General features: G+C 26.1%; 1 protein-coding gene across 1 annotated transcript in view; it reads left to right on the plus strand.

Moving 5' to 3' along the window:
* Window positions 1–21988, plus strand: part of LOC111633991 — a 271060-nt gene that overhangs the window by 72706 nt on the left and 176366 nt on the right. The window contains exons 3-7 of the mRNA XM_023378659.1: window positions 8738–8971; window positions 18532–18713; window positions 19230–19348; window positions 19563–19628; window positions 20437–21532. Coding sequence (XP_023234427.1) covers window positions 8865–8971; window positions 18532–18713; window positions 19230–19348; window positions 19563–19628; window positions 20437–21532 — 1570 coding nt within the window. The 5' untranslated portion in view covers window positions 8738–8864. The remainder of the gene's footprint in view (window positions 1–8737; window positions 8972–18531; window positions 18714–19229; window positions 19349–19562; window positions 19629–20436; window positions 21533–21988) is intronic.

Genomic DNA, 21988 nt, shown 5'->3' on the forward strand with positions numbered 1-21988 from the left:
GATTAGTATATGATAGTTTCTACTCATAAATTGAACTTTATATAAGACATACAATTCAGCAATTTAGGAGTTACAATTGGAATTAGTTTGAGGAATAAAGTATTCCCTACATGAATTACATTCTTATTGTTCATTCGATAATTCACTCAAGTTAATATCTTTAGTTGTAATTTTGATATTATTTTTCAATTCCAAGAATTGTTTAACTTTAGGATTTGCTAGAGTTTTCATAACAATTCTTTTAGTTTGTGAATTGAATTAAATAACAACATCATCGATGATTCGTGTCATGACGTCTAATGACGCGAGGCTAATAATCTTCTTCTGAATAGGTAGTCCTGTCGTTGATTGGTTGGGCCATCGACTTTCTTTAACACAGAATCGAGTAGATTGTTCGACAACCGAGTTATCGTACGGAAACTGGGGCAAAAATGAGTTCAAAATTTTGTTCGTAAACCGAATTGTTCGCGAAACGAGCCGTTCGAAATCCAAGGTTTGACTGCACTTTATATATAATAATACATAAATATGTTTGAATCGTAAGAATTATAGGAGATAAAATGTTTAAATTCAATTAGCAATATCTTGACAATAATAATTTGTTTTTATCCACATATAAATGAAAATTCAAATGAATTATGTTTATGCTCGTTCATGATGTAAAATTTGTGTACAAGAAACAAACAAAAACGCGTTTCTATAGTAATTGAAGGCAAGAAATTTTATAGATTAAATACATATATTTGCCTAAATTGGAAATTCCAAGCCAAAAACATTCTTTTCTTTGTATTAAATGTCGTATAATTATGCTAACTCATTTTACTTTAATTTAAAATAAATAAAATTGAATTATAATTAAGCATTGTTTAAAAAAATGCAGTGTATAAACGTGGATATAAAATTCCTCTTATACCACTTATAAGAAACAATAATCTAATCTTAGACCCATTTATTACTTCACGTGAATACAAAAAAATAATCTGCAGATAGGTCAAGTATTTAAAATTAAAATTAATGACTCGCTTCTAAAAAGAAAAAAGAATATTTATGACTCAATAATTTTTGTTTATAAACATTATTCTTCCAATGCACTGTCCTGATGGCGGTGTACCGCATTGGGATGTCAAGTAGTTTGTTAATGTATCGTGGCCTTTTCTGTGCCACTCATAATTATAGAATAGTGCAGTAGACGTTGAAGTAAGAACTTAGTATTGAATCTTTTTAGATTACATACACACATGTGTATAAGTTAGTTAGAGAGAAGAAGAAGATGTTACGTAAAAAATTAAATTAGTCTATAGTCGACCCCCTATAACACTGTCGATTATTTCGTTTTATATGAATTCCATGTTGTACGAGTCACTTAGATTTTACAAATACGTGTGCCGGGCTGTGAATGGCTCACGTATTTGTAAAATCTAAGTGACTCGTACAACGTGGAATTCATATAAAACGGAATAATCAACAGTGTTATAGGGGGTGTATATCTATATAATAGGTAGGCCTATACTTAAATTGTGTCTCGAATATTTTTTTATTTGTATAAAATATCATCTAATTATTATTAAATTAACTATTATGGATGGTTCTAAATTATTGGTTTATTTATTTAATTTAATAATTACATGGCTTTAATTATTACACACGTATGATAAAGTGAACGAAAGTTTTAAAAAAAACCAGGAAAAAAGTGAATAAAATTTTGAACTTATAAAAGTAGAAAAATAAGTACAGCGGATTTCATCTAAAATTCAATTCATATTTTATTCCTTTGTTGACAAAACCAGTAATATATTTGAAGTATTATATTCTGTATTATGATACTACAATATGAATTAAGAAGCGTTATTTTTATCTTATTTATTTTCCACTTTCTGGATTAATGTTATTTGTCGGAGTTTTTTTTAATATAGTAAATATATTTATTAGATTTCATCTCAACATTTTAAAATATATGATATAAAGTTAATAAATTTGGAAGAAAGATTAAGAAGCGAAGCACTCGTTTATCTCGCGTTGCATTCTTGATTCAGAACAATTGAATTAATTATAGTTTTCTTACTTCGAAACACAAATACCATGGTGTTATTATTATAAAATATAGACAAATTAGTATTGAAGTGGCATTTCTTCGTATCAGTACTTTATTTTGTTTTTCCTAAATTCCTTTGTTTTAAAAGAATTGTTCATGTGTCTACGGAGATATTTGAAGATATTATATAACCGTAATACACGGATACATCCTCATAATACGTTTAAAATCGCTCTTTACGTTTAAATCATATATAGTACATCGACTGATCATCAGCATCTTTTTATCTAACAAATGTATCGTCACAATACTTTAAGAAATGATTTACAAATTAAGCACTTTTAATATATATTTACCATATTATTTTGACTAAAGTTCTGCTTCTGATTAAAGTATTTATTATCAGGATTAATTATTTGAATTTCATTTAGTTAATAATACAATTAATCCATATATATATACTTATTTTACAAAACGTTTAATTAAAATACCGAAATTTAGCGAATATGATAAAATACAATAATTATTTATTCTATTATAATAAGGAAGCTGTAATATAAATATTATAGTTTCCTTACTATACTTTTACCATTAACAAACTATAAATATATTTAATTCTAAATACAATTCGAAATAATCTACTCCAACTAATCCTATATTTTCTAAAATTCTTTGTCTTAATTTTAATGATATCAGCTTTAAACAAGATTATCGGCTTTAAGTTAACATTAATATTTTATTACAATTTTCTATCGATGTAATCTCTAATAAATATTCGTTTTTTTAAACTTATTTCAAGAAATTTAACTGCAATTTAAATTTACATGCCAAAGATCTTTCGGCTCAAAATGAAGCATAATCCATCAATAAAAACAATGTAAATATCACAAAAAAAAGAAAATTGTTTTGAGACATTTATATTGTTATTTCAAGAAATATTTTTCTATATTTTATATTTTTATTTTGAAGACTATAAATAGCTATTTCACAAGTTCTCTTTCATATTAACTGCATGAACCAGTGAATAAATGAGTATCTATTACTACATCTTTATTTTCTCGAAACGAACGTGATTGGAAAGTAAAAAACATATTTGGATTCAGTGTAGAAAACTCTAAAGGAATCACGTATATCTTTTATAAAGAAACAAAAAATAATAATAATAATTTTACTTATGAAGTAACAATACAATGATATAATTCACAAAGTAATAAAAAGTTGAAGTTAACCATTAAAATCGAATATTTATACAAAATGGAGGAGATAACTTTGACTGCATTCAATTCTCTGATGTTAGAAATACTAAATCGAAATCAATTTGATTATCTTACACTCGAGTTGATTTGTTGTTATACTAAGAAAACCGTGTTTCGTGTTATAAAACGCAATATCTTAATTGATATCGTACATATAAAAATATATTAATTCGACTTATTATTATTTTTTTTAATTTAAAAGAAAATCATACGTTTGCAATAATACAATATATTTTTTTTTTCAAATTTGAAAAAAAAAAAAAATTAGCTTTGTTATTATATGTAAATGGATTAACTGAACGATATAAGCATTCAGATATTGCACGTGGAGATAATGTTATTTCACACGTTTTATTTGCGGAAGTGACAAGCTGAGTTTGCACGTGGATGATTTCACATTTTCTTTGGATACTTGCCAGACTTGAATAGCCTACTTCTATTGTTATGCCTCAATAAAATTTTGCGCTGTATCACGATTCTACGTAGTGCAAAATCTGGCACAGAGCCAAACAACTGATCAATATACTGGAGATATTTAAATCTTCCCATATTTGAACTTCTGAGAAAAATGCAGACCAAATGACTAGTGAAAAATAATTTTCATATTTTATTCGTAAAATATGTTAGTTTTTTTTTTTTTTTTTAAATTAAGATTTTTCAATTTTTATTGAATTATAAAGATTTTTTTTAGTCGTCTTCATTAAAAATTTGTTATTTATCTTAATATCAATTTGTAAATGCAAATTTTTAATACAAAGACGTCGTTTTAAAATGAATACCGAGAATTAATTGTTGTATTAAAGCTAAAATTTTATTTATAGATAGTTTATTTTTGTTCGATTAACTTCATCGACTGAATTTGTGCTTTTTTCATTAATATATAAATATACTTACATCGTGAGTATGTTAGTGGTATATGGCGTTATCCTACCTGCAAAAAAGGCAATTTCCTGGGGCCTTCTCGAGTAGGGGCCCCCAAATTAATGTTTTATAAGAAAATATTTCCCCAAAATACTCCCCCGAAGAAAATGTCTGAAGTCAAAAAAAAAAAAAACACTGTACACGAGGTCTCCTATTTCAAATTCGCTTGGGCCCCATGAAGCTATATTGTGCCACTGGAGTATGTGTACGAATTTATATAAATTTTCTCATATGCATATATGAAAGTAATGATTACAATCTATGTATATCTATGTATACATTAAAGCCTGTGTAAACCGGATTCTTACAATGCCGAATATCTTTTCAGTTTGACAGGTTTTACTGTTTATATACGTGTATATATTTAATAATTGTTTTTCGTTTTAACTTTCGAATATAATTTGATAACTGGCTTTTAACCTATGTAAACAATTTCTTAGTTTCTTGATAAATTGAATATTTTTCAACATAAACAAAGTAATATAAAAAGAAATGGAAACGTTTCATTATTTCATTATGATAAAAATTCTAGATACGCTTTCACTGTTATTTGATACACAAAGTAAAATATTCAATGGCAGTTGTATTGTGCACTATTATTAAAATTATAAGTACGAATTTACGAATTTGTGCTTATGAATTACGAATTTTGTACATCTGTATAATACGGTGAATAATATTTGAAATTTATATGTGGAAGATGTATCACTTTTGAAAAATAATGTATCGAGATTATTTTTCTTCAGTACTTTTACCATATAACAATACTTTTGCTTGTGTATAACTAGACTAAGTTTAAGAATCTAATGTCACTAACTAGGATGACTAATTAAAAAATGGAGTAATAAATGAAATCACTTTGATAGCAAAGAGTCTTCATGTTTCTGTGATGATTTTAATGATTTTCGAAAACATTCGGATCTAAAATCGGAAGTTATTAACGTTTTTCTTATTCATTTTCACCATTTTCAATCGCTTCCTCGCATCTAGTTTCGTACATTCGGTCGGTGAGCATTGAATCCGATAGTATGAAATTGAATCCCATGCAAATCGGAGGAATAAATTTACATTTTTCTAGTTTCAAATTTTTAATAATTTCTATAAATTTGAGAGATTTTTCTTTATAAATTACAAATTATTATGAAACTAAGATTTTAATTATTATTATTTTTTTTATTTTCTTTAAAAGAAAACTAACATAAATCGCATAGAAAATGTTTTCTTTTAATGAAAAACAGATGTTGAATTTAACTATATTAAATCTAGACAGTTTCATTGTATTATATTCACATGTATTAATTCGAATTACATCATATTTCTTTCGAAACATCATGCAGGATTAATAAACTTTATTTTTTTTAACCAACTTTTTAAAAATTTTATAGTGTTTTGTTTATTTATACTTTCTTCAGTTTATTTTTCAGTAAGCTCGTTTTACCTTCTTCATATTAATGGAATTTCATCGAGAAGAATAAAGAAATTTTGAAAGAAATCAATTCATTTCGTGCAAATTTAAATTCAGTTTCGCATCATTATTTCACTGTCTTTATTATAGAAATTAGATGTACTATGGTAGAGTCGATAATAAAAAGTCACGTTGAATTAATTGTATTAGTAACTAAATTTCTACAATGATAATTGTAGAGTATTTCCATGAACTTCGAGTTTATATTCTAAACATTTATGAAATTTTACGCGTTAGGCTATTTATCACTAATATTTCATAAATAGCAAAATAAAATATATTACTGCATTATTAATTTTAAAATTCCACTTCTTTAATTCAACGAAAAGGTTCAACTTTCTCTTCTATGGACGTGAATTACATTCGAAACGGACTTACCCGAATACAATGCAGAAATTATAAAAGAAAATAAATAAAAAAAAAAGAGGAAAAAAGTTTAGTTTTATTTGCGACATCATTTACGATGAAGTAGCGAACTTATAGACTGTATAAACATATACTATACGAACCTATAGTAAAACTATGTTGTTGAACATAAATACGTATGATGCGAATCAATTCTAAGAATATTCTGCTATTTCTTACATATCAATTGCTGAACTTCCTACTATTTTTGATGACGTTAAAGAAGATTAGATAACGTAATAGAGTTACTGTATTGGTTGAATATTTACAAATGTTTATAAACGTGAAAAGTTAAAATTTTCTCCACTTCATTTTTCTTTTTAAACTTCGTTTTAGTAAAAGTTTCAAATAGTATTTTATATATATATTTTTTTCTTTTACTACGGAAATACAAGTTTGCAATATAGAAACAGAAACCAAAAATATTTCCATTCCTCTACAGTTTTTGTTGTGATGAAGAGATTCATATAGTACTTAAACAATAAATAGACCTGTATAAAAGAAAAATTAGTATAAGTAAATTTTTCTAACTGTAAAGTTCTGTTTTTTTTTCGATTTATATATCTTGCTCAACCGGGATTTGCAATTGTTTAAGGATTTGAGCAAGTCCTTAAACAATTGCAAAACACTGCAAAAGTTAGAATAAATGTTAAAGAATTTATTATATAAAATTAAACATGGACAATTGTGTAAAATTTTCATGAATTTCTAAAGGAGTATGGCTTTTTTTTTGCATTTCTGTCGATAAAAGACTTCAGTGGCAGAGCCAAGTCTTGATAATATCAGTAGATTCGTCGTTGTAATTGATGGCTCTTATTTATTGTACACATATTTACAGAAATGTTTATGGAGTAAAAAACAATTCTGTTCGGTTTTTCAATTCAGAAAATAATGTCCGAGTTTTAGTTTTTGTTCGCAGTTTCTATATGATTAATGAATTTATGCTCTATTTTGATTATTCATTTTATAGGGTATATACTTAGATAAAATCGAATAATATTATATTGATTAAAAATAAAACAATGGATAAATATGAGAAATATAATACTAGAATTTATTCATGATAAATGGAATTTTAAATAATAATAAAATTGAAAAATTATTTATTAAATTAATAATGAAAAGTATAAAGATCTTATACTTTTTGTTAGTGTTTTCTATAGAAAATTTAACAGATTTTAGAAGAATTAATTATAAAATTTTATTCTAAATAAAATTTAAAAATAAAATATTATCTGATTAATATCATTTTAATAATTATGTTATAAATTCTTAAGCAAAAATACTTAATTTAGTCATTTAATTGTTTTATTAGACAGGCATATTATTCACTTGTTTTAAATTGCTATCCAACGAGATAAAATTACTTTGATGTTAAAAATAATTAGTATTTGAAATGTGAAACTCTAATGAAATTATACTTTTATTTTATTTTGTAAATAAATTTTATTTACGAAAATGTATTTATCATTAAAATTTTACTTTCATTGATTTAATTACTAAATTGAATTTTTTTTTCTTCCATTCAAATAAACATGCAGACTATCTATAATAAAAGAAAACATTTCATAAAGTTACGAAAGAGATTTAAAATAAGTATTTAAAATGTATATAAAATCATTTAAATACTTCATGTAAAATTATTTAACATTCGCTTTAATGAATTAACTGTAATAGGTATAAACATTTATTTTAGCCAGAAGCGTAAATAAGAACTCTATATGTCAAAGTTCAGGTTATTTATATTATAAATATGAAAAATAAAAACAATATAAATATATATATATATATATATATATTATATTGACTCAAACATTTTTTTACATTATCTCTCGTGAGTTCTTCAGAAGTTCGAAAAATTCTCTATCAGGTTATGTATTTAAAAAAATAAAAAAAAATACCANTTTAGTTGAGTCTATATTAATGTGTTTTAACTAAACTAAACTGGAGTTAGTGAGTAAATAAATAAGTTTAAATGTTGAATGAACAGTCGATAATTTCGAAGTTGATCGATGAAAGTTACAGAAGCATCTTTCCTGCAGTAATTTCAGTATTGTAGAGATGTTCATCCATAAGTATCAAATTTTACAAACCATTTTTCCTTATATAAAAGAAACTGTACCTAAAAACAGGTGATTATACGAAATTAAAATAAATTTTGCTTAAATGACAAACTCTAATCCGAATAACAACAGAATTAATTTATATTGTTATAATTTACTACAGCTTTTTTTTAAATTAGTAGCGATTAATTATGTTTATGTTTAATTAAATTAATTATCATACTTAACAAAACTGTAGCAGTTTTTTTTTTAATATAAATAACTGAAGATATTAGTAATTATTTAACGTAGATGAAACAGTTGATAAGAGAATTTGTAAAAGTACTTTACTATTCGAAAACAATGGTACATTCATAAATTCTCAATCGGTAAATATGGTTTTTGAATCGCAGGTGTCGATTCGTTATAAATGTTATAACAATCAGAAGGTTTTCAATATAAAGAGGGGAGGGTAAAATATAAAGATGAAATAACAGATGTTACAGAAAAGGTCAAAAGTGAGACTAGTGAATCAGATAACTACGATAACACTCACCAGATGTCGCCACTTTTCCGTCACAAATACAATGACTTCTTTCTATGTCTCCATTTACAGATACCGGCATACGAGAGATAGAGTTAACGTCTAACCATGGAAAACACCGTATTACGAATACCTGACACAAAAGTTGCATTACTGTCGTAGCACAATAAATACCTGACGCATTGGATTCAACGTTGTCATGGGAAATAAGTTTAGCTGCTCCTGTGCCCCATTGATTCGCAAGGCTTACCGTTATGAGGACTCACCATGGCAGGCAACTCGTCGGAGAGACGGCCATCTGCTTCGGTGAGTACAACCTGTTTATTTCTATAGATTTATAAGAAATTCTTCTATTTCCACTTGCTCCTATGTAAAATGCATTGGACAGAAAATATCTTACGAACTTCCTCATCTTAACATCATTTTTACTCTTTATTAAACAGTCTACTTGTTTTACATTGTTATTTTTTTTACAACGAATTTTACGTCTCTCGCACTATCAAAGTTACCTTTAATAAGATTATCAAACGAATGTAAAAATAATAAATTTTATGCATTTATTTAAAATATTTCCTTAGCAAAATATATATATATATTTTTTTCTTTTACTACGGAAATACAAGTTTGCAATATAGAAACAGAAACCAAAAATATTTCCATTCCTCTACAGTTTTTGTTGTGATGAAGAGATTCATATAGTACTTAAACAATAAATAGACCTGTATAAAAGAAAAATTAGTATAAGTAAATTTTTCTAACTGTAAAGTTCTGTTTTTTTTTCGATTTATATATCTTGCTCAACCGGGATTTGCAATTGTTTAAGGATTTGAGCAAGTCCTTAAACAATTGCAAAACACTGCAAAAGTTAGAATAAATGTTAAAGAATTTATTATATAAAATTAAACATGGACAATTGTGTAAAATTTTCATGAATTTCTAAAGGAGTATGGCTTTTTTTTTGCATTTCTGTCGATAAAAGACTTCAGTGGCAGAGCCAAGTCTTGATAATATCAGTAGATTCGTCGTTGTAATTGATGGCTCTTATTTATTGTACACATATTTACAGAAATGTTTATGGAGTAAAAAACAATTCTGTTCGGTTTTTCAATTCAGAAAATAATGTCCGAGTTTTAGTTTTTGTTCGCAGTTTCTATATGATTAATGAATTTATGCTCTATTTTGATTATTCATTTTATAGGGTATATACTTAGATAAAATCGAATAATATTATATTGATTAAAAATAAAACAATGGATAAATATGAGAAATATAATACTAGAATTTATTCATGATAAATGGAATTTTAAATAATAATAAAATTGAAAAATTATTTATTAAATTAATAATGAAAAGTATAAAGATCTTATACTTTTTGTTAGTGTTTTCTATAGAAAATTTAACAGATTTTAGAAGAATTAATTATAAAATTTTATTCTAAATAAAATTTAAAAATAAAATATTATCTGATTAATATCATTTTAATAATTATGTTATAAATTCTTAAGCAAAAATACTTAATTTAGTCATTTAATTGTTTTATTAGACAGGCATATTATTCACTTGTTTTAAATTGCTATCCAACGAGATAAAATTACTTTGATGTTAAAAATAATTAGTATTTGAAATGTGAAACTCTAATGAAATTATACTTTTATTTTATTTTGTAAATAAATTTTATTTACGAAAATGTATTTATCATTAAAATTTTACTTTCATTGATTTAATTACTAAATTGAATTTTTTTTTCTTCCATTCAAATAAACATGCAGACTATCTATAATAAAAGAAAACATTTCATAAAGTTACGAAAGAGATTTAAAATAAGTATTTAAAATGTATATAAAATCATTTAAATACTTCATGTAAAATTATTTAACATTCGCTTTAATGAATTAACTGTAATAGGTATAAACATTTATTTTAGCCAGAAGCGTAAATAAGAACTCTATATGTCAAAGTTCAGGTTATTTATATTATAAATATGAAAAATAAAAACAATATAAATATATATATATATATATATATATTATATTGACTCAAACATTTTTTTACATTATCTCTCGTGAGTTCTTCAGAAGTTCGAAAAATTCTCTATCAGGTTATGTATTTAAAAAAATAAAAAAAAATACCATATATTATATTATATATATATATATTAATTATNATTTTATTACTTGTTACTAAAATATGATTTATTTTAAGAAAAATTATAAAAGTTATACTTTTTAAATCGATATTTAATAAAATTTTACTAAATTAAGTTAATTAATACTAAAATGCAATCATAATTCTATTCTTTATATATATTTTTTTAATGCAAGAATTGTAATTTATTATATTAAATTTTATTTACTTCACAATATTTATTTTATATCAGAGTAAAATTTACTAAGATATTGCATATTTTTTTTTTAAATTTTATTTTATAGAAACGTTTTTTTTTTCTTTCTTTCAGGATTGTTATCTTATTCGAGAAACGTGTAGATATAGAAAATTCCAAACGAATAAAAATATAAAAATATATAAAGAATATAAGAGTATATAAACTTTAGAAGTCATATATTTATATTTATTATATCTCATGTTTGTCGTTGAGTACTTTTCATATTTATATATTTGTAAACGTAACCTATATCTAAAATATACTCTTAAATTGTCTTTAACTTTATTAAAACTTTTAAAATTTTCATAGTGAATTCACTTATAAAATATTTTATTTTATAAGAAAAAAAGTAATAAAATACTGTACTTTATAACTAGAATACAGTACAGTATTACAAAATTATCACGTTCCTGTATATGTGGTTTACTTTATGGTCTTACTACTAATGCAGTGAAGCCAATTTGTGGGTTCTTTATTATAATTAAACTATTATTTATTTGAAAAATTATTTATTAATTCTTATAAAATTCGTTATTAGATTATCATTTGTAAATTTTGTAAAGATTTATTATTAAATGATGAAAATATAAGTTATTACTTAAAACTAATTGTTCGATATTAGCTACTGTCCTGAGGGCTGAAGTTCAATGATTGTTTAATTAATTGGATTCTCGTAAATTTTATATAAATTTATTCTCAATAAGTTATTTAAAGTTCATTTTTGGGCAATTAGTTTAATATATTGTTCGAAATAAACAGAACGATTATCCTTTCATCGTCAATATATTAGAATTACTGTAAAAAGCAATGGCATAGGTTTGCTGATAAGAATTTGGCACAGAAGAATAAGAATTTTTAACTAACTATATATAATTATATTCAATATTAATTCTAATTATAATTATTTTCCAATAATTACATATAAACATTTATTAAATTTATTAATAAAACTACCTTTAAACGTGATAAGAACTAATTTATCATTCAATCATGTATGTGATTGAACGATAAATGTATTTTGAGATGAAATGCTTGATGATGACGTGCCAAATATACATAATGCACTATATAGCTCGTTTAAATTGCACTACAACACGGTCAAGATATAATAACTATATTTCTACTTAATCCATATTCTGAAAATATAGAAAAAAAAGAACTTTACTGAAGTTAATTAAGTTGAAAATGATATGATTTATTGCTTGCTTCTTTATTTACAATAAGTAAGTTCGTTTCAATTACATACGCTGGCAAACTTTGTCTAGATTTTCTTATAACTGTCATACATTCGAATTTTAAATAATATTTTTGTTTTTTATCTTTGTCATTTGTTTATTTTGTTACAAATTTTAATATAATTTTCTGAATTTTATGAAGAAATATCCCTTCAGTTCTCTTCTTTTCCAATTTTAACAATCTTTTTTTTTATTTAAATATCTTCTAAATTATATGCAAATTGAATTAAATTAATTTATTAAAATTAATTATGTTTGCAACTATTGTAATCTCATCAATACCTTAGAAAACAAATGAATTTATTTGTTACAATAGTAATTTGTTTATTTTAATAGTTTTAAGTATTGAAAGAATCAATTTACAAACTGATTCTATTGATTTTTGTCGTTATGAGTTTCAGAGAATTATAGTTTATAATTTAAAAAAAAATATATATATATATATTAGAGAATTTTTAAGTAAAAGAGGTATTAATAACTCCCATCTTTAATCAGCGTGTTTATAAAAATGATACAATCTAGCTTATATTAATCGTTTCTTTGTTAAGACCTTATTTTAATATTGATATTTCAATCTTTATATTTAATGTGTGTTTGAATTAAATTATTTTTTAGTATGAAGACTTTAATCCTTCAAATAATTGTTTTATTTAAGATTAAGAAAATTCGTTTATTAATTTATTTTTAAATAACAAAAGAAGACAATAAAAATTAAGTAATGGTATTAGGCACGTGCTTAGGGCATCGAGGAAAGGGTGCACCATAGAAATTTTAATTTTTAAGGGCACACGAACATTCAGAAATCGATCGACATCAGATAATACAAAATGTAATATGAATTTTTCTTGAATAGTTCATTTTTAAAGTATGATACTAAAAAAAAATTTTTTTTTTTCAATATTTGGGCAAGATAGGGGGATCACGAATTGCTTACGAATATATTCCTCTTGTATCGTCTCACGTATCTCACGGTGAAAGAAATTTATTCGATTGTAACAGTTTTTTTTTCGATTTCTTATTATAAAAAAATATTTTTTTACAATATAAAAAAAGCTNCAGTTTTAAATTAAATCAACTATTTTGTTGTTCTAATTTTTTTTATTGTTGTTAACATATGATTAGTTTTTTTTTTTTACAGTTTTAAATTAAATCAAGAGTTATAGCAATGAATAAATATAGATATAATTTCAATAATTTAAACATTTTTAATAAGGAAAATGAAGAAGATTCAGAAATATGTTATTACACACACGTGTCCAAAACTTAAGTACAGAGATCTTTTGTACACGAACAGAGATAACTGTAGATGAATGCAGACAAATATGACAAGAATTGTATTACTCGATGTCTAACACAACAACTCGTATATGATTTTATAAATCAAAGCAATAAAAGTAAATCTTTGGTGAAAAAGATACATACAGCAGTTAGACAATGGATAGAAAGTGTTTATCAATATTCAGGCTGAGAGACTTGTCATTATGGATCACCTTCCACCTTCAACTGTGATGTAGCACTCACATGCTCGTCACCAAGTAATTCAGCTGTTATTGGGGCAGATTGGTCCACTCCTCCTCAGAGCAATTGTATTCCTTTTGGACACGTGTATATTGTGATTTACGTAATACAAATTCAAATATGTAAATTCTCGCATGCTAACAAAAGTGATGAAAATGAACTGCCTGTATTGCAATTACATTATAAACCAAGAGACATTTATGTTAATAGTCATAAAAATAACAATGTTTTTCTTAAGTAAAAATAATTGTTTGGGTAGTAGAAGGATAAAAGGAAGATAGAATACTGATTCTTTAAGTATTGCTCTTCCAAATTGTATTTGAATTTTTGTATATAGAGAAATCATAAAAAATAAAAACAAACATTGGTTTAGAGTCAACATAGCTTTATTATACTTATATCTAATTTTATTTTCTTTTTTAGGACCGTTAAGATTTAATAGATTTTTGGTAACCTTGGTATGAAATCGCTAATAAATTGTTTTCTAACAGTTTACTGAATATCTCTATTAACTTTTTAATATTATCGAATTAAAAATAAATTTAATAATAAAGAAAAGTAAAAGCTCGACTTAATTGCTTAAAAAAAAGCATAAAATTATATTTATTTAGTTATATTATTATACTGTATAACTGTTTAATTACCGTTAAGCATTTATACAGAATACAGTAAGATAATAAATATGATTTAGAAAAGAGTGAATAAAAATTTCTAAAGTGTATTCACTTAAGAAATAAGCCGACGAATGTATATATAAAAATACATTTATAATAGATTTAACTATTTATACTTACTGTAATTGAATATTCTCGTTTAAAGATCATGGCAGTGACGACGTCCATGAATATACAGGAATGAGAGTAAAGATAATTTTGGTCTTTTTATCACCCGAATATTCTATGTATAGTAGATTAAGTTAGAAAGTATTTTTCGTCATCGTCTGCTTTTTCAACATAGATTATTAAAAATCAACGTTTTATATTAGAGGATGTTAAAAGTATGGCTATTTTGAAAGTCAATAAAATCGTCCTTTTTCGTTACCTTCTTTTTCTTTATGGTCCAAACAGCTTTATCGATTTTATTTAAATTTAACTCCTAAATTTCTTGCTACTTCTGCGAGGTAGTTAGAAAATTTGATCGAAATCAACCCATTTTGAAAGATGGCATTTGTAGTTTCTTTACAATGCAATAATTTCAACGAGTATAGTCACTTCAGTTTGAAAACTTACAGTAGTGTAAGGAAAGATATAATTATAATCATTTATTTAATCATTATCTTATTATTTCAAAAGAACATTTAAATTCTATTTAGTTTTAAAATCATTAGAAATTTGCTTTAATTAACTAAATTAACCGACAACAAATTTGTATTAGAAAGAGTTAAAAGGAATAAGGAATAGAAATAGAAATTCTGGTTTCTAGATTTTGCATTATATTGAAAAATTTTATTAAATAGGAAAATGTTTTTAGAATAGCATCTATTATTTAGTTTTTCTCATGGATTATAATATTAATTGCTGTTTCTCGGCAACAATTTTTTTTATTTATTACTTGGCGTGAGCATTTTATAAATACATACAGATTAAAGTTGTTGCATGCAAATGTTTATTATACTGAATACTCACGCTAACTAATAAATAAAATTATTTCTATGATACTTTAGAATCAAATGTAGGTAACAGTTTCAAGCACTAGATCTTGACCTGTATTTTATACATTCTCTTCTATATTTCAGATGTTTTTTTCTATTATTAAGGATTAGCAAATAATAATAATAATAAAATTATTATTTTTTGCATCTTTATACGTAACATTCATAAACATACTTTTATAAAAATAATATAAAAATAAGTTTTACTTTTTTTTTTCTGGAAATAAATAGATTCAGTGTTCAATAAAATTTATTAAGAAGATACTACTAAAATAGAACTTTCTGAATAATTTTATTTTTTGCCAGAAGAAACAAATCTAAATTATAAGTCTCGTGCTGCATATAAATAGCAGCACTATCCAGTAGAATAGTAAAAAAGTTATTTGCAGTGTTATAACTAAAACATGCTATTTCTTAATTCTGTCCCTCGTGAGATATTAAATTATATTTTACCCAAAACACATTATTTATTTCTTAGCTATTTTTTATTAAAAGAATTTTTTTTCTTCAAATTTTACATGAAATTTTATATTAAATTATTGTTAATATAAAGAAAAAAAACAAAGTAAAGTATCATAATAATTTCTGAGTTAAAACCTTTTTATTCCGATGGAATTTAAATCATTTAATTCCCTAAAATTATATATATAAAAAAAATCATATAAATATTTGCAATAATAAAGGAACAAAGCAAATTTTATAAGAAAATAGCACTAGAAATGAATTCAATTGGAAAAGAACAAATTCTGTTTTCCATAATTTTTATATATATTTTACTTCCTTGTACCACGCAATATATACAGTATAAGAGAAATATTATTTTTATGATAAAAAGCAATGCCGACATTTTGATTGACAGACAAGTTTTAAAGTAATGCGAACATGAGTTAAATCGTTGCATTCATTATACACCATATATACATCTGTTTGCCTGTGATATGTCTATGACTAGTAAATGTTTCATTTATAAATGAAAATGAATTTGATAAATTATTCGTATTCGTGAATGAGAACTATTGATTTTACAATGATTCCATGATAAAATTGTAAATTATTTGTTTTAATATTTTTGCCTGCATTCGTGTAGTGTCCTGTCGCATTATCTTAACGCAGGCAACACGCATTATTCGTGTCGCGTAACATTATTGGCATCGTATCATGTTCACATATTTTATTTATTTTTTGCAATTAAAACTAAAAAAAAAAAAAAACAAAATACTTTTATTATCTGAAATTATTTTAAGTAGATTTTATTTTTTATTTTATACGTAACACATTGACAAGTTTTTACTCTTTTTATCTTTGGGTTCTAATGGGGCATTTTGTCAGGCTCATCGTTGGTTCGGCCGGGTTCGTAATGGAGCGAAAAACAGATCATTCCCCGAAAAATTCCTGGTGTTTTTCGATCGCCTGGGTGATTTGATTCCGGATTCCCCAGAGAATTAAGCTGATGCCTTAATCGCCACGGCATCAGATTTGATGCCATTACAAAATTCAATTTCGGAAGATATTAAGTGGCTTTAAGAAAGCTTCTTAATGATCGAAAGGACAAATGAATGTTAAACAGTTTTAAAAATTTCGTATGAAAAAGTTAGTGTTAATAGTGCAGCGAATTCGATCAAAACTAGTAAAATATGAAGACTATTCTTTAACATATAACCAAAATTAGAAAGATCGAAGAGTTGACATATTCGAAGATAAATTTTTCATTTTGAAGTTAATCTAGAAAACTTGAGCCAAAATGCAACAGCTGCGAATGATGGTTTCATTTTCTGAAAGGTATCAAAAATGAATTTTGTTCTAACGCTACCAATTGTGGCATTTATCCATCGATTTCAAATGACTGAAATTACTACGGGATCATCGACAGGTAGAAAGTTGCCATGCCATCAACGAGTCATAAATGAATGCAAACTTATTTTTCAAGTTCTATCGGTATCATAATGAAAAACATTATCAAAGTAATTATAGATTAAATTAGTACCATTATAATTAGTACATTCAAATATTGAAGAAATTAAATCTACAGATTATAACCCCAGCAATAATGTCGATTTGGTTGCTCGCAAAGTTTTCTGAAAATTAGATTTTAAATATATTCTGGTACATTGATTACAAATTAACTGGTAATGCCACAATTGCATACGAAAATACGCATGGTTTTATTAAATTTCAATTTTTTGGTTCTTTTATTATACTTATACTGTATTTTTGAAGAAATATAAATCGAAGATAGATATAAATATATATATATATATATAGCGACAAATCCAATATATCTCTGTCTTTCGTAGGATCTTTCCTCGCATCTTTAATGATGCAATCATTTCAAAGTGAAGATAAAACTTTACTTCATATTTTATGATCTAATACAAGAGAGCATGTAAAACTCTCTTATATGTCATTCGAATATTTGTAACTTTTTGTTTCTAGTCCTTACTCTTTATGAATTTTAGTATAAGAAGTATGTGAAAGAACGAGTGTATTGGGGCAATTTGCACAACCTTGACCATACTGAATAACGGTATGAAATGCATATTATTCTAGCATAGTGCCAGATGGCCACAGTAAATTGCAAATGTTCTGTTATTCAGCCTTAGAATATCTAATTCTAAGTATGGAATCTACAAGAATAACAGTAAATAATTGTGTTTATAGAGTTTTTCTAACCATAATGATCATTTTCGTTAAATCAATAATGGCATCATCTGAGTTTATTGCAAATAAAACCAGGCTTCTAGAATTGTATAGATTATATTTCGTATCTCTTTGAATCATTTAATATCAAATCACTGTTTACTTAGTTCACAAATGTAGGAAACTTATTTTCCGGTATGCAATCTACTTTTTACTCCATATAAAATAAAAGTAAATTGTTTAATTATTAAATCAGAATTAATTATATATTTTAAAATATTTTTTATACTACGTATTACAAGAAACTTAATCTGAGATTAAACTAGTAATAAATTTTATTCTAGTAAAATATATTTCTATTTAAATTGATTATAACAATGCAAAGATGAAATTAATATTTGCTTTCAACATAATAAAACGTTTGTTTCTCAATTAAATATAGATTATGGGCAGAAGTATTTCACGTCAGTGCTACTAGCGGAGCCGTTAAATGGCAGCAGGTGTCTGAGGATTTAGTACCAGTGAATATTACATGCATCCAAGATTCGCCAGAATGTGTCTTTCATATCACTGCTTACAATTCACAAGTGGAGAAAATACTGGACGTCCGATTAATACAGCCAGGTTGAAAATTTCGTTTTCTTTAAGAAAATAATAAATAAATAAAAAAATATGATTAGTTTTTATTATTCTAAATGATTTCTTTTCCCGGAGACATATAACATTGTAAGCTTAATAAATGTAAATGTAGTTTCGTAATAAGCTTAAGTTTACATGGATATTTATTTGTGTAAATATAAATAATAAAATAGAAACAAAAATTCTTTTTTGGCTTCTACACATTTCTGGAAATTAAATTGAAAAACTATTAAAACTGAAAATTGTTCTTTGAGTTTATTTTCTTCTGATCTAAGAGTTTCGTGTGAAGAATTTTAAGCAGATAAAAATCCTCCCTTGACAAATTTGGAGAGCGTAAACGATTTTTCTCAAAAGAAAATAAGAGAAAATAAAATAAGTGAAGAAGTAAAGCTGTTAAATTTCTGAAAATTATATTAATTGCATGTAATTTTATTGTTTTCATTTTAAAATATTTTTTATTACTTTATTTAGTATTATTTGTTTTTATATATTATTAATTAGGAACGAGGCTGGGTCAGGCGTCCGAATGTTTCGTCTACTGGAAGGATACAGCTACTGGTGACACATGGGGATTAAACTTTACCTCTCCTCTTGACGCAAAACAATTTCGAGAATGTTGTGTGAGCATGTTCTAATTTTATTTATATTTTTCAAATTATTTATAGTTATATATAAAAGAATAATTAAGTAAGCATAATTTTATCAAAGCATAATTAAATCATTTTTATTGTTTAATTTATATATATATATATATATATATTTTGAATAATGCCTCTATGTTAAATGTACAAATCAAATATTATTTATATTATAATATTTATTTAATATTTTTAGTCTCCTGCGTTCAAATTTGCAAGAAAAGCGTCTTCCTCTTATTCTTTAAAATCAGAACCTCCAAAGGTAAAATAATTTCATTATAGTAAAATATTAACTTTTATAAATTTTTATCACAATTACTAAATACCGTGTTTTCTTGATTCCAATGTGCACTTTTTTTTGGACTTTTCTGGTCTCAAAAGTTGGGCTTGGCATTAGAATCAGATACAATGTCGATTTAATGCAGTGTCGTTTGTTCGCTTTGTTCTTCACTCTGCTTGGCAATTCGCGTGTACTAAGACGTCGGTGTAGACATGGTACACGTCCCTCCCACTACTACGGTTTTGGTTTTGAAACAGTTCGATGGTTTTTCCCCAACTACAGCAAGTCGAGTGAACGATATCCAGCAGACGAATCTCCTATAAAGTTGTGTTTAAACAGAGTTATCTATTATGCTGAAGAATATGTATACTGATACTTCAACGAGATGTTATGTATATGGTAAATTTCATGCTTTTTGCAAACCGAACACTCTGTTAAAACATTGGTCGTACGGTAATTTTGACTGGCATTTCGTATGGTTCGCTGATCCTCTACGCTCGATAATGGAGTCATAAATGAATACTACATGCGAATGAAGCACTGTAAACATGAATTTTTGAAAAGTTTACAGCGAAAATAAAACGATATTGAAAAATTCATTTATTATTGTATATTAACTTATTGCGACTGCGTTTTCGATTTAGGACATACATTACATTTGCAAGGTAACTTATTTGTATTTTGACGTCTCTAAAGTCCTGTGCACATTAGATTGGATGGCACATTAGTATCGAGAAAACACGGTATATGAATTAACTATATTTTTAAAGTTAATAAATTATAATTTCAGCAACAACAAAAAGGCAAAAGCAAACGCAAACCACAATCAACTCCCAGTTCCCCATCAAGGGGGCGCGAAGCACAATGTACTTGCATGACAGCAGAAAATTTACACCGAGCAAGAAATGGACGGGTAAGATATACAGGTGCTGCTACTCTTCCTCGAGCTCAGACAAGAGCTATAGAAGATGGGAAAGGACGTCCTACAACCCATCCTTCAAGTACTTCAGTATACGATAATGTTGCATCTTTGCGGCGAGGAACGACAACGGCTAGTGTTCACGGCCATGTTAAACAAACGAAAAGTGACGCCAGCATTAAATCTGCACCACAGGCAACATTAGAGAAAACGGCGAGTACCACATCTCTCACTCGATCAGAACAAGCCCGAGCGAAATTTGCCCAATCAGCGCGTAAAGAGGAAGCTAAAAGTGTCGACTACAGTATACTGTCATCTGAAAGACAGACTACTCTTAAAACTGAAGAAATTCAACCACACACACGAACAAAGAGCAAAAGTTCAGATGATGTGTTTGAGAGGTCACAAGGTGGCGACCTTGCTGCCCTTAGCCTCGATAGTAATACACTAAAACGGATGTTGCATCCTTTACTTTCTAATATGTCTTCGCATAGTTCTCCGGAACAAGAAATGTTAGGCAATGGCAGAGGACGAGGTGATGGCCGGAAATCTGATGGAGAAGGATCCGTTCGAAGCATTAGATTAACAAATTCTAGACCTAGATCTGCTGGCAGTCGAAGTCGACAAAACCGATCAGAGAAAGGGAGACGACGTAGTCTAGAACGTAGAATGTGTCTCGATCTTACCGATGCCGATCAATCTCCACCTTCTGACAACTTGTTGTATGATAATTTATGCTACGCTACCACTCCCAGTTCTAGCAATGAAAACAGCGACGCACCATATTTGAGCTCAGACGAAGGTGCAGGTCAGCCTGTTATCAGTCATACACCAAGCTCTCCAACCAGTCGTTTATTAATGGAATACGAAATGCATCTGAGAAATGCTCTCGCAAGAGGGTTAGATGCAGAGAGTTACAGTCTCCATACTTTCGAGGCTTTGCTCACTCAAAGCATGGAGAATGTAGGTAAGTTTGAATCGAAAATTTATCAAATTTTATATTTAAATAATCTATGGTTAATCATCTTTTTAAAATTATTCATTCTTTACTATTCAACTTTTCATTATACTATCAACAAATAGGCCTAAAAATCTTCAACATGGCTTATAACCAAAAGTTGCAATTCATTTTAAAAACTTATTATTTCGATAATAATTTTCAAAAGTAAGACATATTAAATTGTGTAAGTAATTAAAATAAGAATAAAATTATTTAACTGTTATCAATACTATCAATTACAAGGCACAAGTTATAATTGCAGTTCTTTATTGCTACTCGTAATTTTTCTAACATAGTATATTTATAATAAACAAAAATACATAATAAAGCTTTAATCTTACTGATTATTGCAGTATTAAATCGTTTCTTATTTAAATAATTTCTTCTAACAAAACAATATCACATAATACAAGTATACCCCCG

Source organism: Centruroides sculpturatus, unplaced genomic scaffold (genome assembly GCF_000671375.1).
Source record: "Centruroides sculpturatus isolate CEXI.00-Female unplaced genomic scaffold, Cexi_2.0 scaffold679, whole genome shotgun sequence".
NCBI classification, from domain to species: domain Eukaryota; kingdom Metazoa; phylum Arthropoda; class Arachnida; order Scorpiones; family Buthidae; genus Centruroides; species Centruroides sculpturatus.